Below are 25,051 nucleotides of genomic sequence, written 5' to 3' on the forward strand. Positions count from 1 at the left end.
GGCTACCCAGTCGACTACTCTGTCGCCGCTCCCGCCTACGCTGCCCATCATGCTCCACTAGCCTCGGTGTCGGCTGTTCACCATGCTTCCGGTCTTGGCTATGGTGTTCCCGCCTATGGCTTTGGAATCGGCAGTTTCGGACTCACCTATGGGCACGGTCTAGGAGGTCTGGGCTACAGCACCTTCCTCCGTAAGAAATGTGAGCAAAACACTTGATTCTTCCCTTTCTATAACATTTTCTGCTCATCCGTTCGTGGGAAAATTTCTACTACTAAAATGCTTGCTGCAAAAGTTCCAAATACCTTAAGAGGCCTTAAGAGACCTTAACATATGATATGATCATTTGATTTCTAAAGTACTCAGTGGCGGTAAAATTAGCAGTCAGCTGAAACCCGCATCCCTCATTAAGAAAACGCCTCCTGTATTTACTTTTATGTGTGCTATGTGTATTGATAACAACGTTATCTCAAGCGTTCATATCTACTACTACATCAAAAACTTGACAATACGAAAGCCCGAAATGGCCGTGCTATTTCCTTAGGTCAACGTTTATGAAGGCTTATATTTGTTCGTACGGTTCGCACTTGCATTATATTCCATAAAGATCTGTTCTGTTTTTTTTTTCAGAAACTCAACACCGGGAAACCAGTGACTGTGGCAAGAAGGCTTGTTATAATATCCGAGTTGAAATAAATTGCTATCCAATACTTCCTGTTTCTTTTCCTCTGCAAGCGGCACTGCTTCTCGAGATAAAGAACCTGCAGTAACAATGTGAAATATGGGGTGATGGTCTTGCATTTGGTACCCCTTGGCTTTTCTACAAAACCTCATAAGGCACGCATAATTTTGGTAGGCTTTCGCTTCGGTCAAGTAGCGAATGAAGTAATACTTACATAGTAAACGATATTCATGTGTTTAACTAATGATGCAAGTATTTATGAAGCTGTGCGTGCTCTTCACAACTATGCTTTTAGACGATAGCCAGCAAGAAATTTTGTAAAAATAACAAAAGAACCTTTATAGAGTTGCATAGAAATTTAAAATCTCTATTGATATCACAAACTTCTTCTTCGCTGAAGAAGGTTAAAATTGTTGTTTTTTTTTGGCTCGTTGTGGCTTGCCGTCGAATAAGTAACACCCTATCCATTTAAGATGGTGTTATTGTTTGCAGTGTTTACAGTTTCTTACACTGTCTGCTTCTATGTAGACACGTAACTTGTCTACTATAGGTGCCGTCAAAATATTATTACTCAAGAAGCGACCGGGCTAAGTAGCTCAATGCAATGGAGCAGTTAAGAAAACCAGCAATCGATATCATATGAGTGAAAGAATGATTACCTAAACAATGAGCAAGACGGCACTTCATTTGAACGATGCCACTTCTGAAGACCCAGTAACTGCTGTCACTTCCTGCCTCTGTAAGCCCACAAGTTCGCGTCTAAAGTGGTGGTTAAGATCATTGGTGACACGGAAAAAATACTGACTTCAGCAAGCCCGGCACGTGTATCAGGAACTAATCCTCTATAGACGTTGCCCTCGACAATGACATCATAGTGGATGAATTGCGAAAGCCCCGATTCTTTTTCTGTGGCCTTCGGCTTGAACACAATAATGCCACTTGTGAAGTCTGCACTTATAGAAGTGGAAGAGAAAGACTTTTCAATGCTCAAACATTGAGACACTCTATAGCTTGATGTTTCATTCCAGGGCATGGTATTCGTTAATGGCCATCTGCTCAATGGTACTCGTAAACCAGAAGCTTATCAGCAGTTCTTATATAATTTATTTATTCACAGTACCTCTAACCATTTTGGGCTCTGTTACGCGATGCTCCACCAGGTATCCCAAACCATAGCCTGGCTCCGAAGACCCTAGCCCTCTAGGGGCGACCAGCTTAGCCGCGTGTGTTTCGTGTGCCCTAAGTGGGTGGTCGTTGGGTTTCAACTGGGAGTGAGACAGAGAGCCGCCAGTAAGGCGTTCATTATACGACTGTATACCTTAGCGTTGTCTGAATGCCACGCCATATGTGAGCGGCGTGCACGAGCTGGAGCTCTCACAATTCCAGGGTTGCGCAGCAGCATCAGGCATTGCAGTCACACGCCGCAATACGGTATGAAAGGCTCCCAACGATCGTGCTACCAGGGTAATGCTGCTTCGGCGCGTTTAGCCTCCGAAAGACACCCAGAGCAGCGCGACCACGCACGTAAAGTGAGCCGCGCCTATTTGGCGTAGCGTTCGGAACCCTAGCAGCACTTGGTGTGCACCCGCCGCGGATCGAGATCCCTCGGCGAGGCCCGCCAAAAAGAGCTCGGAAATAAATACGCAACGTTCATGTCGCTCTCCGAGAGCTTCTGTCCGCGTCTTCTACTGCCAACGTGGGCTTGAGCAGACAGGATAGAGGGAACATAAAACGTTTTCCTGAGCCAACGCACATGCTGCAATTTATGTGAAACGAAGCGTTCATGAAGTGGTTATTAAAATGCTGTATACTTACCACTTTCATTCCTGCCTCATTGGCGTCCAAGAAACAGGTGCGCGCATGCTCTGCCGTGCATCCGTGCTATGCATTCTCACAAATATTATATAGGCCTTTTCTCCTTCATTTCTTCGTATTATTTTTAGAGTAGGCCAATGAACCTGGGAAAAATATCGCGGTCCTTCTTTAGCTGAACGATGCAGTAGCATTACCGTTCTTCTGCTCGAAATATGGCATTTCCCGCAATCCACGCACGTTTTCTATAATAACACGCTTTAATTATCGACCAGCCTGCCATAATTTATATGTAACTGCCGTGTCGTCTTTCGGCATATGCCATTTGGTGGGTAAGAGTGATCCCATAGTTGAGAAACGTACCTAGCACGGGACACAACCGAGCACATTCATTTAGACGTGCTGACGTAATGCGTCTACGCTTGGTTGCCTTTTAACCAACTCCTGCACATCGATGCTCGTTCGATCTTCTTGCATTGTGCAGGTATACTTATGAACTAACAGAGTCTGTGTTTTTTACTGCTTCGCTATGTGGATACCTTGTGACTACCAAATGGGAATCCATATGCTTCTTTTACCTCAGCAATGCACAACATTTTCTATAAAGATTATCGCAATGGGTTGATTACTGGTGGTACACACAGAAGAAAGAACTTGGTAATTTGGGAATAAAACGTTTTTTTTTAAATGAATGTCGTATTTTGAGACAGCAATTAGCTGCTATTTTTATACAAAGTGATTTAAGTTGTATGAATGACACTGCGATTTCCATTTGTCCATGCTTTATGAAAAATAAAGGGAAACTGCAACTCACAACTGCAATGTAATACCTCGATGAAAGTATTCAGATGCAAAATAATATAGCGCAGAAACGAGAGCCTGGAACGTTATATTACCAATTTCCTTCCCGCTTGTTCTTCACTCTACCACAGCCCAGAAAACTAGTGCCCCGATGGACCAGCGGGGCCATGGCAATAAGTGCCAGCCGACTTACTGAAGATGCCGAGGTGTCGACATACGATTCTGTCTACTGGATTGACACTGTTAGCCTGACTGTTCCGTATGCTGGATTGGTAGTTATAGCACCAGTCTAATCTGGGAATTCTCGAGAAACTGCTGAGCTCACGCCTGACCACTGTAATTGGGAAAGGCGTGCGCAGCATCTGTACACTTATTGATCACTCTCTCCACTCATTGGTAGGCGTGGTCGGTTCGAATTCGATGGTAAACAGCGGCCACACTATAGTGGTGTGTGGTGTCTTGTCAGTAATTAATTTTCTCTTTGCTTCTACAAGCCAGCTAAGCAATAGGTCCATTCCATGCAAAAACGGCTTGATATGTCATGCAATGTTCAGCCAATAGACATGAAAGCTTTCCGTTAAGTCAAATACAGAAAACGTCTTAGATACCACTAACGCTAAGAAGCAGTTTAAGGTACCATTACTTGTGCTCTGGCAGCATCACGCTTCAAAATTTCTTTTCGCTCATTGTCGAGAACTTGCTTTGCTTGACATGCCATGGGACTCATATTAATTGCATTATAGCGAGTAAACTTCAGGTTTGTTTACCGGAACATGCCAAGTCCACCACTCTCGCTTTTTTTCTTTTCTTCGCTCTTTCGCCCTCTGTTTAAAGGCTTCTTAAACGACTCAGGTTGTTTCTTTTGGGAAGACATGTATGTGATTATGCGTTTCCAATTTATAAAAGAGCTAATTCTCACTCTTTCTTTCTCTACCTCATAACCCGTGCAACAAATATTTTATTGGAATGACAGTACCAGTTCAAAGTGCATGCTATGTAGGGCTATTGTGGTTTCACAGGTATCACCGGAGTCATTCAAGACATTGAAGCACACCTATTTGTAGGCATTTGTTACAACAAAGCGCTTCTAAAGTGATTGTGGTTGTTCCGCACGCGCCAAGGCTGAAGATTCACGAAATAGGCATGCGTGACGGAATGCAAAGTATCGACGCTCAGAATAGGTTGCTGACGCGATCCCTCTCAGAGAACACCTCGCGAAGAACCAAAGAGCAGAAAGTGGTTATTGTGAACCTGGGTCTGTGAGAGCTACGCAGTGACAACTGGATCTCCACAATGACGGCATCGAACATTGTTTGAGTGCGAGGGTGACACTCTGATGAATTAGTTTAAGAGCCCCAGATGTGTTGTAAAGGTTGCTTTTGAAGTTTTGTTTCCTATGAGGTCTCTTTTGCTGGTACCTAATATTTTGGCTCTACTTTGCTTTCTACAGGGCGTGTGATAGGGACGGCATTGATGGTGCAACAAAACCACGTTCTAGTGCGCAATACTAATTTCGGTGTGCTGGTTATAATCGCATGCAGAAACAAGATAATGACACTGCGAATGAAAAATATCAGTGAGAAATGCTTCACTGCGGTAGCGTCATGTCAAATCGAGTACCACTAAGGTAACCGTGACAGCTATACTGAAATTGTAATTGAAAGCCGAAGCAAGTGTTACACTGATAAAAATAAATAGCAGTGAGTCATGCGGGAGCGACTTACTTTCCACAACTGCCTGTTTAGCCGAATGTAAGCAAAGTGTAGGCAAGCGGAGAGGGTATTCTGTGGATTGAATAGCATATCTGCATACAATTACACAGAAAGTATGTGGAAGAAATACATCCATTAAAGACACGTGATTTATAATCATTTTATTCCAAGATATTCCTTGTGCCAAAAGCTATGATGACAGTTGCTGTTCCGTCTTGCATGAATCTCTGGAAGCAAGAACAAAACATGTGGTCATCTTTCTCTTCAAAGTTGTTTTGCACTCTGACTTTGCGTCTTTCTGTGGTAATGCGTGGATATCGCCATATCAGTCAATTCAATGTAGTAAACTATGATGCGCATATCTGATCCCTTTTGTGGAGAATTTACACGGTAAATAACGCAACATTATATATTACATAAAATATGATATGTTTGATGGAACCCAGCAGGTGCGTGCCTTCATAGGCTACACAAATCTTTCTAGCGTTTTCAGCTGGATTCTTTATGGTATCGCGCAACCGATGAACTCTTTATTTTGTGTTTTCTGCTGGATCCTTTCAAGTTTCGAGAAACGCACGCAAGGGATAATTATCTATTCTATTGTAGGACAAACAATGACATGTAATTACACTGTTTGTAGTTAGCATAATCTCCTTTCCTTTCTGGACCCATCTTAATTAGTCGACGTAGCAATGACACAGGTATCGTCACAAGACTAATCTAATAAAAGTCACAAGAGCCCCTCAGGCCCGAAAATACAGTGATTTGCTTACATTACTTGTGTAGCAGGGTGGAATAGCCAAGACCACCGAGACCCTGTCCATAGCTCAGACCATAGCTTCCCAATCCGTAGCCATACGCTTGAGCGCCATGGCCAAGGCCATAGCCATATGAAGATAGAGCACCAAGGGGAGCGTGGTAGGACCCATATACTGCGGGAGCAGCTGCAGAGTAGCCGTACGGATAGCCAGAGTAGACGCCAAAGGCAGAGGTGGCCAGAGCCAAGAGGATGCAGGCACGAATCTGTAAGGAATGATGAACGCGTAAAAAGTAAAAGCATAGAGTTAATTCTTGCTGGAAACTTGAGGCTACATTGATGTTGGAGAGAACCCGCTAACTAATACATATAGGTTTACTGTAAGATGTTCAACTTAGGTGCATATAGCCAAAAAAGTAGGCGTTAATAATGTTCTTCACGAAATGAGAACGTTTAAACTCTGAGAACGAATATGCTTTCAGCTGATTGTACATAACTTCAAATATGAAAAATATTACTTGTGAATCTCGACTGCCTGTCCACATGGAATTGCAGACTTCTGCTTTACGTAGCAAATATTTTGTACCTGTAGAATCTGGATATAAAAGTTTACCTTCATCTCACAATAATTGCACATTCTTACCATGTTGGAATCGAAGAGCAGATGGTCACTGGAGCAACTGATGGATTTCCAAGCACATTCACACTCCTTTTATACTGCGAGCTTCGTAACGCACCACTGGTGTTTTATGCTCTTTTTTCTTCAGCAACGCTCAGGTTTCTTTAGCATGGCGCTGCAATATTGCCCAACCTGTTTATGTTTGAATTTTGCAACAATTTTAGCCTTGGTAGTCTCAATAGCAATGGGTTTCTTCATTGCAAGATCTCCATCTAGAGAATAACGGCTAGTGCGCACGTACGCTCAAGCGTGAGGCACGTATCACGTACTATGTAGGCAACTACGCAATTTTATTCCTCATAGTTTCGTATGAAGATTGAGCACTGGAATACGTGTCTTGGTTGCTTTGGAAATGCGCCTGGTCCATGTTACCATTGCTTCCTTTTAAATATTTGCTGTGAAGAGTATATGTTCTAAGCTTTTAGGGGTTTATACGTCTTATTCTGGCGATGTTGATTAAAATAACGTTCAAGGACGCCGTGGCTACAAGCACCTCTTTTTTTTTCCGGTACAGACTAGAACGAATCACTAACGGTTCAGTGTTGAGTTAGGCGAATTACGTTTTAAAGCGATAGCAATACATGAGGACATTACGCACTTTGGAGGTATTTTTATTTCCCCGAAAAAAGTAGTCCGAACACGAAAACAGTGCAGTCTATGAACGCGTCGCGAAGCGCTAGCTGCCACGAGCGAGAAATTCGGCAAACTATCACATGGCACCCGCGTGAGGCATTTCAGTAGCAACTTTGGCAGGGTGAGTATGCGTGAGATTGTGTGGCAATAATTGCGGCATTGAGATGCTGTGCAAGAAGTCATAGGTTCAATGAGACCATTGGTTGCGCATTCTTTTATAACAATACCGGGGGAGTTTATAACATTAGTGGTATCCATCCGAGAACTCTAGATGGGCGTGCGTGTCACATGTTCAATGAAATCGCTACTTCTTACAAGATCTGAGGTATAGAAACGTCACATTGATAAGTCAGAGAGTAGAAATAGTCCCCATTAACTAATATTCGTTTTTCAATAATATAGACTTGTCTTGAGGTGTGCAGTTTGACGTCTCGCAGGGAGGTTCTATCTTTATGGAAGGTGAAAACCAAGGCAGGGATGTTAAGCAGGAGAGTGTCTGATTGACTACCGTTCGCTGGTAGATGGGAAAAGGTGAATTGAGAGATAATAATTCGTAGTCAGTTCGCGCACTTGCGCGGAGGGCAGCACTAAGTATAATTTGTTCACGCAACCTAGTGGCCTTCAATCAACACAAGTGCCTCAATTGCCTTGTCGGCCGACGACAGCCCTACCAACTTTAAAAGACTGTTCTTCCTTAATTGCGATGGAAAGAATGCTCTAGATTACGCAAAATCTTGAGAAAAACGTGGCTCTTCAGTTTGCAATTATTCTTTCCGTAAAAAAAGATTGTTTATGTATAAGTTTCATAGTTTAACTTTACTGCTGCGCACATTTTAAAATAGCTAAGTAATGAAGCCACTTCACTCATGCTGAAAAGATTTCGCAGCGCAATGTGTAACGTCAAGGAATATTGGCGGACCCCCTCTCACGATGAATGTAGGCGTTAGTGTGGTTAGTATTGCAGCAGTCTAACGACACGCAATGTTGCCAAGGTCAACATGTGTCTGCTGCCACGCTCCTCTTTCACACTTCCCTTTGCACATGCAATGAATCACGCATGGCGCACGTTTATTTCCGCTGTGAAGCGGATAAATGAAAAGGATGATTTTCGTCATTGTAGAGCAGTATACTCCCAGAGACACATACCAAAGTTCCCAAATTGGCGTCAGAGCACTTCATTCAAGAGCACACAATTTCTGGGACTGAAGAAAGTTGGTATCAAAGACGTTCATTGAAACAGAGTTGCACACACAAGATGCTTAAGGCGACGTCAAAGAGTTTGATTGAAGAGCGCAACGTACTTGATGCCACATATTCAATGCTGCATCCCCAGTGATTCATGTCAGTGTCAAGGAGATTCGTTGAAGAGCGGCCCATAGGTACGCAGTGCCACGCCACCCATTTATTGGGCCATCTTTGTCCGGCGTTTTGTTTCAAACCCTGTTTTTTCTGCACAGCAGCCCGATGTGCTACTCATTCGACCGTAGAATACACGCGATCCAGGTTGCGGGAAAAATGGTTAGAGATCCGGGTAGACAATCAGGTCCCGCAACAGTGCTTGAAGTTTACAAAGAATGCCAATCACATCTTTTTCTTTCCTACTTTCCCTTATTTGTCAAACGCACGCTGTCTATTAACTTTGTCGTCAGCGTTTTGTATAAAATGTATAAAAGTTATGTATAAAAAGTTTTCTGCCAACATCAGTCGGACAAATCAGAAACGCTTGCAAGAGATCTATAATCTATTGAAAGCAACAATTAAATCAGCATAATATATCTTCTTTGTTAAATTAAACAAGGACTTGAAAGAAAACCCAAAATCGCTTTAGAAATATGCAAAACGAAACCGAGAAATAGTCATACAATCTTTAACTAATAATGACAAAACCTTGACGTCAGACTATCAGAGGGCGGAATAGTCTAACCATCACTTCGAATCCATGATTTCGCAGGTATCTGCTGGGGAGAGTTTGCTTTTGAAAACGTAAATCTGGGTGATATGATACCAGACATGGAATTTGATTTTAGTGCCGTCGATTCGTTATCACGCAATGGAGATGAAACAAAAGCAATTGGACCTGATGGTATATCGCCAGTGGTCCTTGCAGAGTGCCATAGCATCATTGTTTCGTATTTAACGAACATCTGTCAACTTTCCTTTGAAACAGGCTTCATCCTCCAAGATTGGAAAATTGCAAGCGTGACACCAGTTTTTAAATCAGACGATAGAAACTCAGGCAAAACTATAGGCCGATTTCTCTAACGTCGACATGTTCCAAAATATTCGGACACATTTTATATAGTAACATATCCGCATTCCTTGACACAAACGCTTTCTTTACACCTTCCCTGCAAGGATTCCTCAAACAAATTAATAATAGAATTCAATATTTTTTTTATTCAAAGTCATTGATAACAATAGTCAGGAAGACAAGGCTCTTAAATATTTTCAAAAAGCTTTCGATACTGTGTCCCGTAAGCTCTTAGATGTAAAGCTTGCTGCATTAAATGTAAACGAAAACGTTCAAAATTGAATACGAAACTACCTAAACGGAACAACACCGCCTGTAGCCCTAAACAATGCCGCAGCTTCACCAATAACTGTTTCTTTGGGCATTCCTAAAGGAAGTGTACTGGGCTCCACATCTACATAATCTACATAAACGAGATTGTCGAACTAATTATATCACCCATAAAACTATTTTACGATGACTGTGTGGGTTACCGAGACATTACTGCTGAAAATGACATAGATACTTTGCAAACAAATTTAGATAAGGTAGCGAACTGGTCTAAAAATGGTACACGAATTTGAATATTCAAAAGTGCTGTAGCGGAACCTTTTGCAGGAAACTATATCCAAATCTGAGCACCGATTTAACATAACTCTTATCGACATGCAGTCAGAATACAAGTATCTAGGAGTCAATCTCAACGAATCACCCACTTGGCATACACAAATTGACCGTGTCATAGCAAAAGCTAGTAGGATGCTACAGTTTATTAGCAGAAATATAAAACAGGCAACACGTGGAGTTAAACTTATACTTCTTACATGGTAGAACAAAACTTGATTATGCCTGTGCTATATGGGGTCTCTATTAAGATTACCTGATTAATAGACTGGAAAAGCTACAGAATGACGCAGTAAGGTTTGTTTGTAATAATTACAGCCCATGCTTTAGCATTTCAGAAATGAAGGCCACGTTAGGATAGGGTCGGCTTCATATACGTAGGCAGAAGCTCAGGCTGAAACTATTGCACTAAATATATGCCAGTCAGACAGGTATCCATCACTATAACTATCTTCTGGGACCAGATTACATATCGACTCAATGTGACATCAACAAGAAAAAATCAGCCTCTAACTGCAAAAGAGACAATCTTTCTAATCTTTTTTTGATGAAATCAATTAGACAATAGACCAGTTTATGAAATTACAGAGTAAATGTGTCAAATAATGAACTATTCTATTGTATGCTGTGTCGGCGCTCTTGTAAAACATCTGTAAGTGTTATATATCCTAAAAACCTGTTTCTTTCACTTTACTTGTATGTCATTCTCTAAATGCTATTGTAGTACTTCTGTTTTTGAGTATAACTGTGCCAAAGCTTTTCTGTTTTACTGGTTATGTTTTGTTCCCCCTACGTAGTGCCTTTATGGCGATGTAAGTACTGTGTAAGTAAATAATAAATAAAAACACAGGGTTCAGACGGAGCTTTATGCGCATTGCAAGGAAGATGGGCGCTGGAAGTGCCTTACAGAATCTAGCAGTGACAAAACTGCGCCACTTGGAGAAGGAGAAATGGAACGCCCATTGATGCTGCTGAGGATGGACTGAAATAACGTTCTAGTAACGCTGGTGCCCGATCTCGATGGTCCCGGAGATCAGGCCGAAGGAAAATTGGAGTTGTTAATCATCCATAGAAACAATTACATACATTTGTCTTCATGTTATCTGTGACGTGATACGAACATATGTTCTCAGCAGGAGCGCCAATGTGTCTGCGCACTGCATTGGCGTCAACAGTGGAAGCCAGACTGCCACCCTGCCTTTTCGGCAGAGCCGATTGAACCCAGGGTGACTGTTCGTCCGCTCGTATTTGTCGCTTCTCGTACGTAATTATATTCACATATCTGTGGTCTTCGCATTCTCCATAGGCAGACCACGCATGAATTATCGATAGCTTGACCGAATTACAGCCCTCTCGCCGACTCTAACAATGACGGCGCAAATGTGCTTCAAGCATCCCCGTAATTTCACTCGCAGTAAAAATATATAACTAAAAAACACTGTAAATTTCGCGTGTGGTGACCACGAATTAATGCATTTTGCTTGAAAAAACCAATATAGCTTGATGACTGCAATGGACAGTCATGGTAGCGCGTTGAAACGAAGTTGTTTTCCCAATGAACAGAGTTCGTTGAGTTTATTGCGTGAAATGTAGAACCACGCTTAGAGGAACGTCGGAGATCAAGATTTTCACTCCATGTCCTATCTTCTTTCTGCTTATGCATCTCAACAAACTGCTTGAACTGTGACGAGAACTCACGTGGTATAAAAAAGTGTGTAACTATAATGGACAAAGCCAAATAAAAAGTCATTGATGTCATTTAAGCGCATGGTCACACTTGATGAAGGTCAAATGCATATCCCGTTATTCTTTCTTTTTGCAATGGCTTAGAATATCCGTCCTGCTCCCTGTGACCGAGTATAAAGTGCATCTATATTTGTGTTCGGTACACAGTACGCCATTGCTGTTTCAGCATTACAAGCATAACTGATTTTTTGAAAGCAACAACAGTAATAAGTACAGGTTCCACCAAAGCCGTGAAGTATCTTATGCTCTCGATGAAATTATGCTGACTTTGTAAGCATGCGGGTTTGACATTGACTTGCCTGTGGTGTCGTTTGAGGAGAGGCCTTTTAAACCATGTCCAATGCTCCCAAAGGTAAAAAAAATTGTGCCGAATGGGTGCTTGGGAAGTGGCTGGTTCAGATGCAGCCGAATGCCAGCTCGCGGTGTCCTACAACTCTACTTCTCTCTGGACGAAAGATTGCAACGCAAATTCCATCTGATGTCCGTTTAGCGTGTGCCACGCGTGAGTTGGTTGATAAATTCTCTCGATGATGTGGAGTCGGGCTGCTGGGGAAAATCCTCTGATGGCCGGAAGCTTTGTTTAGCCGCAACTTTTGCATACGCAGAAGGTGATGCTCTCGATGTAGGCTTGCCAAATTGACGGCGTCTCCAGTAATCTAACATCAGAGGTCATCGGGATCGGCGAAAACGAAGACATAGCTGCGGAGCCTTACCTTGCTATGTAGAATGCACGCTCCTGCTGAGTAAATTCCACGCTTTTGTTGTTTAATGGAGACGTCATTTTGTGGTGGGTTGCTGGACGATTTCTAGCCTAGCATAGTGGAAGGTGATGATGTACAGCCCAGATGAAAACGGCAAGGCCATGCATAAAACCACGGAACTCCAAAAGCACTGTGTCTCCTAGAGTTGTAGATGTGGTACTAGCGATGCCTTAGGCAAAGTAGCAAGTGATATCTTCTGTGGTTGAGTAGTTCAATCTCACAGCTGCTTGGACAGCGTGGAGACAGCCTAAAAGCTACGACGGGAGTCACAGTGGACGTACTTCCCTCATCTTTATGTATGCATCTATATTGGTCATATTATAACAAGTCAAGGAACAATGACACAAGCACGGCATAGTAGGAAATGATCTGCACTTCTTAACTGAATTAAATGATAAATAAATGAGAACACAAACGGCCACTAGGGGAATGTGAACCAAGAACGAATATATACATATTCGACTCATACAGGAATACAAAAAAATGCATCACTGTCATACTGCTTTAAAAATACGTATGCTTTAGCATTTCACCCAGATTCCCATTGAGACAACTTTTATCCACAGGTTCAAGCAAACAAAGTACATTGGCGGACATTCTGTTGCTGAACAAATGACTGAAGCGTAAACCGTGAATAAACTGACCACATCGGCATTTCAACATGCTCTTCAAACGAAGAGCAATAACAATGAAAATTAAACGAAATTCTGTAAAAAATTTTAACCAGCAAGATGACTTCTTTCCTATAAAGATGAGTGTCTGGTTTATATTCCGTTATTTTTCACTAGCATCCTCTCCATTCCTTGTTTCCATATAAGCTTCGTGCGTATAGGGTGACAGTCTGTTTATAGATGTATCCAGTTTGACGTGTTCTAGGGCAACGAAAATCGCCCTAGTTGTTAAAATGCCATGATTAGAAATTGTAAACTCGGCAATAGGAATAGAAAAATTTAATCTCGACATGTCGCTTCACGTACCACTTTGTGCTTGCAAAGGAATATCAAAGCACCCCGAAATGAAAACTGCGCTACATAATGTAGTGCAACTTTTATCATGCTCCGCAAAATAGCGTGAGGGTTACAGTAGCTTAAATATAGTAATACGCCTTCATTATAGCAATATCTTCTATTACCTCGACACAAAGACTTGGCGCAACCACATTCGAAAAATATATTAATGGGTCTTCCCTTCGTTTGCTGCCTAGGTAAAAAAAATATCTTCATGACAACTCCATACTATTTCTTCGTCGTCCCCTAAAATGCATCTACTAAGAATCTACTAAAATTTGCACTAGCAGCATACTGCAGTCGTGAACGGGGATTCTGACATGTAGAAATGATCGGTCATGCGCACTCCTGTGCACAGCCCTCATAAAGCAGTTCAATAAGCAAAATTCCCAGTCGTTCGAAAGGCTAAGTGATACGTGCTTTACTAGTAAACACAAGAGCGCGCGTCTTGCAACAACAGCACTGGGCTACTGAGACAGCCAAGGCCAAAGCCATTGCAAAATTTAAACTAGATAAAATGAAGTAATATTAACAACTATGTGCATCCTTTGCGTAATTTTTCGTTTGAAAAAAAGAAAAGCACTCCGATCGGTGAAAAACAGCAGTTGTGCGGTGTGGAGCCCACTATAAATGCTGAGTCGCTGTGTGCTAAACTAAACCGACAGTTGGTTTAGTGGACATCTGCTGCTCAGTTCCACCATGGTAATGCCGTGCTACTTGTCCTCATTTGAATCTAAGACATATCGACCTGTCATATGTACATATTATTTAATTGCAACCCATCTTAAATGTTTCACTGCCTATTCGGCAGTCAGCCTGAAATTACTGAGAACTCTGTTCATCTGTGGAGTCCTTACGAGGGATTTTGTGGATAAAAGCAGATGCGAAATCTCTAAACAGAGTACTTCTGGAACTCGTGTGCGCTCGAACACTGCTGTTTCTTTTCGAATGAGGCTTTCGTTCTCCAACGTGGTTAATGAAAGCTTTGAACTTGCTGCTTTCAAGACAGTCTTTATCTGTTTGCTTACTTGAGAAAATGGTTTTCGCTATAATTGTGTCTAAATATTATTCGTCATCGTATCTTCGCACGAAACGTCAAGGCATGACAATACGCTGGGTTCTACGCGACAACGTAGAACAAGCCACAGCATCAGCTCTAGACTAATTTTGACCACCAAGCCATTCCCCCGGTAATACCTGGCAAAAAGCGGCCACGATTATCACTGCGCTTCTTGTTAGACGGGCTTGATGTCCCACAGACGGAATACGAAACATGGAATTGCAAAACAAGAGTTTTTTCTGTGCAAATAATTTGTCATTTCCGTCACCCTAATACAACAGCACACTTAGGGGCTTTCTTGTGGTGATAATTTACATGTTCGCCATGAACAGCATAATTTCTTACGCCACTGTCATCCTTCATATTTATCACACAATCATTGCTGCAACTACCTAGCACTTCTTTCTTTCCTCAAGGCGAAAACTTGCAAGAAACTGAAGATTATGTGTGATATGAGCGCGTATCCTGTGTGTTATGAGGACAAGTCAGAAAATTTTTGTACTGATCACATAGCGTTATAGTGAACGAGCTGTTGTGTGTTGCAACATGTCTCAACCGAAGATTCATCGTCGCATCCACAAACAGCACATGCTTGAAGAACAATTTTCATTAACATGAAGACTTCTGCTTTTCATAAGCCTCTAACTTACATATAACAGCGTCACTGTCGTCGAAAAAGCTTGTCTAAAGACCTTTAGGACCACTGATGTTGTCTGCTTGCTTGTGCTGTAATTTTTGCGAAGCAGGCTTTTAGAACAAATAGCTACCATTTTATCTTCTAATACTCTGTGCTTCAGAGTCACAAGCATTTCTTCGAATTATCCAGTGATAAACTGTGATTTTTTATGCAATGACCAGTTATGGACTCATGATTTGCTCCTGTTGATATCTGTACGTCAAATGGCGTATCGCTTCCAGCAAAGATTACGAGTTAGCGATGCTATTATGCACGTGTGTCTCCACCTGGCGCTTTATTTTGGCATTGTTTTGTGTAAGCATATAGAAAGTGGGGGGTTTTGTTCAAGAAAGCTGTAGTCCTAAGCTTACGCTAACTTCGACCCGTTTGTACTTATCTTGCAGATCCGTGCATGCGTCCTCCTGGCCCTGGCCACTTGTGCCTTTGGCGTCTACTCTGGCTATCCCTACGATTACTCTGTGCGTCCTCCCGCCGCCTACAGAGCTTACCACGCCCCACTTGCTTCTGTGTCCTCGTACGGCTACGGGGTTGGCCAAGGAGCTCCCGCATATGGCTACGGACTAGGAAGCTATGGCCTAAGCTAGGGAAGTGGGCTTGGTGGTCACGGCTATTCCACTCTTCTGCACAAGAAATGTACGGAAACGAATGAATTTCCACATCAAAAGTGCTCTTGACACCTACTAGATTAGGCTTGCTTTTATGCATGAAGCATTGGTCCACTGCACTATGAATAATGGCTAGGCTTAAGAAGGGAGACTACAGTTATTACGAAGAATGTGTATCGGAGTTTTGGTTGATAAAAAAAAAATATGGGATAATTCTCGTTCTCAGTTTTTCTGCGAATTGACATATAGATGTACGAGAAAACACAAGGGACGAAGGAAAAATGACGCGGCACATTGTACTTGATGTTACTATAAGTGATCAATAAGTTGCGTGGTGCATCTGAATCATCTTCGTATGCTTTCCAAAACAAATAAGGGTCAGCGCGATGAAATATAGGCTTTATTCCTCCTCTCAATTTGTTTGCCGATTGTCTAGATATGGGCATGTTCCATTAAATATGAGAGTATTAGCTCCAAACACCATACCGCTCATGTGATGGTTCATGAAACAAGTGAGTGCGAGGTAGGATTGTTTATCCTTCATGGTCAGACGCACTGCGGAGTAATAAAAAACTGAAAAGCAGACAAACACGTGCGTGTGCAATAGCTGTCCCTTCGTGTTGTGTTTCTGTGCTATCCATAATATCATCAATACTATTTACGTTCACCCCTCTGCTATACTTATTTTCGATGACGAATCTGATACTGAACACCTGTTTTTGAGCATTACTCTTGGTTTTGCTTAATCTCATGCCTTTTCTTCGTTCTCTATTACAGAAATTGACCCAAGATTGGCTGCAAACTAACGTCGCAAGAAATAGCAGAAAGAATACTTCGCAATAAAACTACTTTTAAATCTACAATTTCTAACCTTCTTTGCATTCAGTTTTACACGTGCACAGTTTAGGGTATCTCGGTGTGTCACACTCGGTAGTGTTGGTGATGTGTGTCTACAATAATCCTTATTTGAATTTCACATAAAGCCTGATGCCTGGCCAGGTAAAACGATGCGCTAGGTGCACAATAGCTGACGTGACGCGTCAATTATTGACGTCGGTGATGCAGCCACGCGTAGATGGACGCTGGCTGTGAGGTACATTTGCGTGCCGTAGCATAATTTGCGGCCTCTCACCAGTCAGAAGCGGGCATTATCGCTCAAGTGAGGTTAATAAAAAATTTGTCTTTAGATGCGCTGACGAACATCGGCGTAATTTCAGTGCGACATAAAAGAAAAAAAGCGAAGCGCAGCAAAGAACCAACGAGCAGCTTAAAGAAGATCATTCAGATATCAATCAGCATGCGCAGGCCTTCTTACCTATTGTCATTTATAATTTATGGTGTTTCTCGTTGACAGATGATGACCCAAGCAAGCAACCTGTCCTTCCTTGCTACCACTAGTTGACTTAGAACGAGGTAATGCCTGGTTCATGAACTTTGTCGCTAATACGGACCTTATGCGGGCCGAATCTTACCCACTTTGTAAATGTACTGTTTTACTTGCTTCTACATGGTGCTCTTTCCTTATTTACAAAATTACTGCGATGCCGCAATGGCATTACGGCGGAGGGGGCAGGGTGGAATATACGAAGTCGACACAGTTTAAACAGGTTTCCAGAACAGAATACTAAAGCAGAAGGCAGAATATAAAGATAGTAGCATATCCCTATACGAATTTATTACAATATGCAAATACTAAGCTGATGTAAAGTTATACCACACATTTCACAGGTCATTACGATGAAAAAAGACACTGTTATCGGTTATGTTTGCAATGTTTTCAGGATGTTCCTGTCTCTAATTGTTTTAATAATACATTCGTAGTCACTAGTTGGAATCGCTTGGCGCAGGACAGGGGTCGCGGAGATCACAGGGAGAGGCCTTCGTCCTGCAGTGGACATTAGACAGGCTGATGGTGATGATGCATAGAGGGTGATAGTTTTGCTCTAGTTTCTTACTACAGAAACAACGTTTGCTGTCTTCCAATGTTTTGGAACCAGGCCAGTGTCAGTACACGATTTACATAACACATAAATATTGCGCAACAATAGTGTGACACTTCTTACACCCATGTGTGATATACCATCTTGCCCCGTATCTTTTGAGGCGTTCAGACTACGCAGCAAATTATCCAAGTCCGCAGAGTAAATTTTGATTTCAGCCAAACACACCGGTGGCTGAAGCTCAGGGCGCAGTGGAAGTTCCAGTCGAACACCAATGAAATGCAGAATACGGGTTGCTGAAATGAGGAGAATCGCTAAGGGCAGAAACCACAATCGGGAAAGGGCCACATGCTGACTTCAACTGTTCCAAGGCGACGTCACAAAAACCGCTCACCTGACTGACAATGTGATTGGGATTTACCGCAAGCAGCAGCTAAAGGCAGTGCTATGGCGGACCTGAACAAAACCCACACCGAAGAACATATAGCGCATAACCGAACTAAGCAGCAGGGCTCACTAGGTTTGGTCTGTTGCCTGTGCATCAGAGAGTGGAACCACATGAAAAATAGCCACACAGTCACGTTCAATGCCTCTTGTTTGGGCAGTTCATTTTCTCTCTTGTTTTCTTTTCCTAGACTACAGTTGTAACTGATGTGCCACCAGCGTTGTCACCCATGTATAATTTCTTGCTACAGCTAAGGACGGGATGGGTTTGCCTTGCCAGATAATATACTCAGCAGCGGCTGCTGGTCAGTGTATAGGTTAAAATGATGAGCATATTATTAACGCTGGGGGCGCTATAAGCCGAAAATGAGGGCAAGCTTCTTTTTCCCCATGTGCACAATTTCGTTTGGCACCCCCGGGTGTGCACGTGGCAAGCGCCAGCAGCCGTTAGATTCCATCCGGCATTTCGTGGAATATAACAGCCTCGAGTCCGTAACCTGATGCGTCGCAGCTGAGTTTGATGGGTCTCATTACGTCGTAAAATGTCAGAACTTCATTATCCAGAATAATAATTTTGGCGTGGTCTCGCCCGGTCTCTCCGACGTTTCCTGGCCCCTTGCGATAAACGCCCACACCAGAAACGACCTGCCGAACTCTCTGCTGGAATGCTTCAACCACTCTCCATCCCACCTGAATAATTCTTCCGTGTTGGTTTAGATCTCCTCGGTCTTTTTTCTGAGTCTAAATCCAGCAACAAGTGAGTCGCCTATGTTTTAGATGATGCGGCCAGGTATGCAATCACTCGAGTGCTCCCTACCAGCACTGCTACTAACATTGCCGATATTTTACTACACAATATTATACTACACCACGGCGCCCATCTTAAATTGCTCACAGATCAAAGACAGCGCATTTTTTCTCCCGTGTAATCGGCGATCTTTCGCCCTCCTCCTTACGGCAGCACAAGTTGATCACTTCCTATTATCCCTAAACAAATGGCCGCACCGAGCGCCTAAACCGCACCCTCACGGACATGCTCTCAGTGTAGGTTTCGTCTGAGTACCGTGACTGGGACCTCACGTTACGTTATGTAACCTTCGCCTACAATTCGTTGCGCTACGACACCACCGGGCATTTAACCTTTTATATGCTGTTTAGCCGTGAACCGATGTTACCCGTCGACGCCATACTTCCGGCTGCTACAGCACCGCATAACGAATATGCACGTGGTGCCATCACTCACGCCGATCACGCACGTCAGTTGGCATACGCCAAGCTGTCGGCTTCGCAAGCGACTCAGAAGCGCCTTCATAACAGCAGCACTATAGTAGCTAGCTGAGCTAGTCGCTACATCTCCATTACTTTGCATACAGTACTCGTGTTTCATCCCTCTTCTTCGTCCTTGGAATTAGTGTGCTCTGTAAGTAATAATAACGTTTAGGACAGCCAACATCACGACGTTCGCTTCTAACCCGGTGGCTTAGTTCTACTGTGGTGTCCATTCTCTCGTGTTGGCTTGTCAGATAAGTTATCTTTGGTACACGGGCCCTTATTAGGTCGTCCGACAGGTCACGGAAGTCACCTACGAGATTGTTCCCGTCTCGCCCATTGTGCTACCTACGGTCGCTCCCAGTGACATAGTTCCCGTCAGCAGACTGAAAGCGTATCATCCTCCTTCTAACGAGACTGTTTAAAGCGCACGGAGATGGCGCTCCTACCACCGTGAGTAATGTTGCGAAGCAACATTCTGTTCGGAGCAGGCGACGAAAAAGACGGGTCTGTTTTGTGTGCATACAGGCTGTCCGCTAGCTTGGTTGCTGCTGTGTGCCTCGTGGCAAATACACTGTAAATAGTCACGCCTCGTGTTGTTTCACGCAACAATATTCTCGGTAGTTTCGAATGCTTTTTTTGCAAGCTGTAGACCCGCACTACCTTTTTGTCTTACTTGAGTATCTCTTAAAGCGGGACGGCCCACAATTGCCAACTTTCTCAAGAGATTTGCACGGAAGTTTGAAAGACCCAAATAGGCTCTTAGTTCTGTCATGTTCGTCGGTACCGGTGAATTTATGATAGCTTTGACTTTGGCCGTTGCCGAAAAAATTATCTCACTGAAGCAATGGAGTCACGAAATAACTCACATTTTTCTTCCTTGAGTGTGATGTATTCTTTAAATATTGCGACTGTTTTGTACCAGTGTTTTGTAACAGCAGCAGGCTACGACGATAACATTGTGTGTAAAGCATTCTACATTAGGAGTGCCCACTAGGACCCTGTCCACCACACGAAAATTAGCTCGCGCAATGAAAATTGCAAAAGGCAGTTTTTGAAACTCGAATAGTCCTACGTGCGCCTTAACCATTATTAGGGGCTTGACGCCATCACTTAGTAGTACTTGCTAGTTAGTCGCCGACACATGCTGCACACAAGAAGCCTTGCCATCAGCAAGCAAAGAGGTCTTGTGGCAGTGGCAGTGGATAGCGATCCGTCTTATTACTTGGTTTATGGTGTCCTTGTATTCCCTGCATAGTCGCACTCCTGAACCACGCTTAAGAATGACTACAGTTGGAGTCGTCCAATCACTCAGAATGAGTCTTTTTTTACGCCGGTATTTTCCAGCCTGAGCAGTTCTTGGGCCACTGCTTACTTGGTTGCAAACGGAATAGACCTCGCTTTGTGGTGCATCGGCGCGCCATTAGTCATTATGACGATTTTAGCTTCAAAGTTGCATACAACGCTTGCTATGCTACGAAGCACTTCAAGAAATTGTTCTCGTACTAATTTCACTGTGCCCTTGTCGTCTTACCTAACAGCGAAGATCTTTTTCCAGTAAAGTTGCAGAGTTTCTAGCCAGTCTTGGCCCAAAAGTGTTGGTAAGTCTTGATTGTTTCCTTATACTGCGAATAGCGAAGCATTGGGCTGAAGAAATTTGGCCCTAGATTTACGACTACTCTGCTTTTCACTTTCAGCGTTTCTCTTGCGTGTGTCATAAAAGAATACCATGTTGATTGCATGTGGCTTGAGCGAAGAGCTCCTTATTGCACTTTCAGGCATGAAACTAACTGCCGCAGCTGTGTCCACTAGCATCAAGGTGGGCTTTCCTATATTATTCACGGAACTTTGATGTAACAATTGTACCCTGTTTCACACAGTATGGTTTTATAAACCTGCAAATTCTCAGAATCGGAATCTGATAGTTGCGCGTAGTGTTTCAAGCCCTTCTTTCTTTTCTTCGTCCATGGTTGAAAATAACCTGTTTTTGCGCAAGCTCGGCACCTCGTATCTTTGTAGCAGCGTCTATCTGACTGGTGTCCCTTGCCACAAAGATGACAACCGTGTATTTGGCTTGCATTCTTACCTTGCTCCTGCGGCATGTTTTCTTTTTTTTTCCTGTTTCTACGAGCTACGCTTATATCTATTCAGATACCTTCCTCGACATGCAGCTCTTTCGTTTGCCATGCGGCAATTCCTATCTAGAGAGCTATTTTTGTCACGCCTTCGATTGTAAGGCCTTCTGTTCCATATGGTACTCTCTCTCTGTTTCTTGGTATCATAGCCCTGCTTTAAGGTGATCACACAAAGCCTCATTCAGGCAAGATTTCCATTCTCAATTGTGTGCGAGATGCCTGGATTCTTTCCCGATTTCTTTGACACTTTCTCATTCTTGCTGCATTCGCCTGTTAAATTTGCAACCTCCTCCAATTGCAGAATATTGTGGACTCAAGTAATTCTCAAGCAACCTTCTGACTTCCCCGAAAGCTTTGTCCGTGCTTTAAGAACTAAAATTGCTTTGCTTATAGCACTTTGTTTATGTATATGAAGCTTTCGAACCATTAGAATTATGACTCAATGTTCTTTATCGAGTTAAGTTCCAACGGGCGCCCCAGCAATTGCAAAGCACAGGACGTTGGCATGGGGACAAGGCTACATTCAACCTTCCCTGCAGAATTTTTTTTCGTTGATTCGCGTCCCTTCTGGCTCCGATCCGGTGTTACTGTTTCGCGTGCTCTCGCAGGTTGGCCGTGCATCCAGCCGAACGGCCATCGAAAGATCTCATCTTATTCGACGGATTTTCAACGCATGTCGAGATGGGCACGCGATCACCCTAGTTGAGCGCAGAAAGGAAGGCATGTTTAAGCAACGCTCTCCTTATATGAGGCGCGCTACCAATACGAGTCGAGTCACAATGACGTGCTTGCTTTTGGGAGTTACAAGGTAAATACGCTTTGTTGTATGTCTGAATTCATGGATTTACTTGCTTAGTCGTGTATCTTCTGTTCTTGTGTTTCTTCTCCTTGTTTGATGGCCATTCGAGTGGGTACATTTGCTAATGAGGTGTTGCTTTCTTCTTGGGCGGTACGCTTATGCATTTTTTGTCTTCTCTATAGCAGCGTTTTATTTTATTTTCGTGCGATACTCTAATTCTATTATATTGTGTTTTACATGTAGATATTGTTTTCTGTCCATTGATTTATTTTACGCTGACAGTTGACGATGAAATGACGTTGAAATTTATATAAAAAAACCTGTTGCCCTTCCCCATTGTCTGCACAACTTGCATGAGTGCACTGTAGAAACACATTATCTCACATACAAGTAAAGCGGCCTTAGATTCTGGGGAGCTAGGCGTGTTGTGGTTTTACTGCATTGCTTGAGGCGTCGAATTTAAAAGTAACATTCTTGTTAATTTGCGAACAACACCGGGTCCTAGAGAAAAAAAAGATCTTAAAAACTGAAATCGAAAATAACTTCAATATTTTACGACATAAGAAGCATCACATTCCTCAGTAGAAAGGTTTATGGATTGCGCAAATGCATATTTTGATAATAACACATACAGGTCGAAGCAACTCAGGGAAATTGAACAGCCACCCGTAAGCACTGCGAGTATTCAACAATTCAAGGGGCTCAACAACTGCCACCTCATTAAGGTAATTCCCAAGGAAAACGTTGTGCTTCGCTAGGACACGAGCATCATACTGATTCTTAGTCGGCCAACAGCATTTAAGCGCTCTGAGACGTGACGAAAATACAGGCGCTATATGCGACGCCAATGTAGGCGGCAAAGCGCGAAAAATAAAAAGTGAACGTACATATAGGCATTGGTTGAAAAAGAAACACGTACGAGGCGTGTTATTTATGTCTTCACGTCTGATTGCGTGCGCTCAGCTGTGCTTCGCACGCGCTTATCCGTTACTGCGATCAACCTCACACACCGCATCGGCAAACAGTCAAGAACAACCTGGGAGGAGGCATGTTAATAATCGACGGCTAGCAGCACTAGATGTACATTGCCATATTAGCGAAAAATTACACTGCAAAGGGATAACACGAAAATACCTGAAAATAGCGTAGTCGCCATCGGCTTGCCGCAGTATAAAAACACTCCAATAAACGGGGATTCTTCAGTCGCTCATCTGCAGAGCTAACACCAACTCGCAAAATGGTGACGTTTCATGCCGTTCCAGTTTCAGTGCATACGCATTAAAATAGGGATGAGCTACAGGCATCAGGGACTCTTCTTGGAGCTACTAGGAGCAAAATTTTCAATTTCGGTTTTCACTTTGGCAAACTGAAAGTGTCGCCAGCGTGGAAATTATCTGACCATTTATAAGTTCCTCTAAAGGTGGAATTAGAAGTCAATGCCTTGTCGCATCGCTAGAACACAACAGTGAATCGGGGAAATATTTAGCGGATATTTTTTGCAACATTCAAAGTATTTCAAGATGGAAACTTCTGCGAAAACTAATGATATTGCTTTCTTTGTCTATGCTCCATAGAATAGTATTTCCAATCAGAATTAAGATTTACATGATATCATTCAGTGCCTCTCTTTTGTTTCGACACCAGATCCGTGCTTGCGTCCTCCTCGCCATAGCCACCTGCGCCATTGCCGGCTACGCCGGCTACCCGGTAGGCCACTCCTTCGCTGCTCCTGCCTACGGTGCCTATCATGCTCCACTGTCCTCCGTGTCAACCGTGCACCACGCTCCTGGATTCGGGTATGGGCTTGGCTACGGAGTTCCCACCTATGGCTTTGGACTCGGCAGCTATGGTCACAGCTACGGATACGGACTCGGTGGCCTCGGTTACAGCACCTTCCTCCGCAAGAAATGTGAGACTTCTGCCTGATTGGTATCTTTTAATTTTATTGTTCATCGCGCCATGACGAGTGCAGTGTGTGAGAAATATTTGGATGCAGACAATATTTTCTAGAGAATGGACAACAGAGCACAAACGGTAATGTAGTCTCATTCTCAAAAAATATTTTGCGCTGTAATACTTGTATTCAAACTTATTCACATTATCAGCAGTGTAGAATCTCCGAATTCGTACAGCTTGTTGTGTTCCGTAGCCTGCTGTTGTGATGATGTCTGAAGAATAAATAGATAAGTGGGCTGCAAATTCCGCGATACCATATTCAGACTTTTTTTCAATAAATGTATTCAGCGCACAATGCATCGACCAATGTTTTATTCAAGGGGCTCTTGCAATAAATAATATCTCGTTTCATTTTTGCTTTTATTTTTAAAAACCCGACAATGCCTGATTGGTGATTGTCACAAGAAGGCGTGATATTGTATCAAAGTTGAAATAAATCACCCCACCAGATTTCCTTTTCTTTCTGTGTCTTCAGCAAACACCACTGCGTCTTCTCCAAATGAACGCGTGGTAGTAGCCTTAAAGGATAAATCATGATGGTCCGACACCAGCCACCTTTTTTTTAAGCTTCAGAGGCCATGGCTTAATCTTGTGGTCATTTCCTCTGCCCAATTACGGAAGGAATTAGTACTGACATGTAAATTATTCTTCCGTGTTTTATTGTAGAACAATTGGCATATCTAGTATGCCTTGTTCTCGATGCTT

General features: G+C 42.9%; 1 protein-coding gene across 1 annotated transcript in view; it reads left to right on the top strand.

Moving 5' to 3' along the window:
- The window catches only part of LOC135917834 (shematrin-like protein 1), a 59,115-nt gene extending 34,799 nt beyond the window's left edge, over positions 1-24,316 (top strand). The window contains exons 4-7 of the mRNA XM_065451435.1: positions 11-190; positions 628-665; positions 15,582-15,725; positions 24,035-24,316. Of these exons, the coding sequence (XP_065307507.1) occupies positions 11-190; positions 628-665; positions 15,582-15,725; positions 24,035-24,316 (644 nt within the window). The remainder of the gene's footprint in view (positions 1-10; positions 191-627; positions 666-15,581; positions 15,726-24,034) is intronic.
- The last annotated feature ends 735 nt before the right edge of the window (positions 24,317-25,051 follow it).

Source organism: Dermacentor albipictus, chromosome 2 (genome assembly GCF_038994185.2).
Source record: "Dermacentor albipictus isolate Rhodes 1998 colony chromosome 2, USDA_Dalb.pri_finalv2, whole genome shotgun sequence".
In the NCBI taxonomy this organism is placed as follows: Eukaryota; Metazoa; Arthropoda; class Arachnida; order Ixodida; family Ixodidae; genus Dermacentor; species Dermacentor albipictus.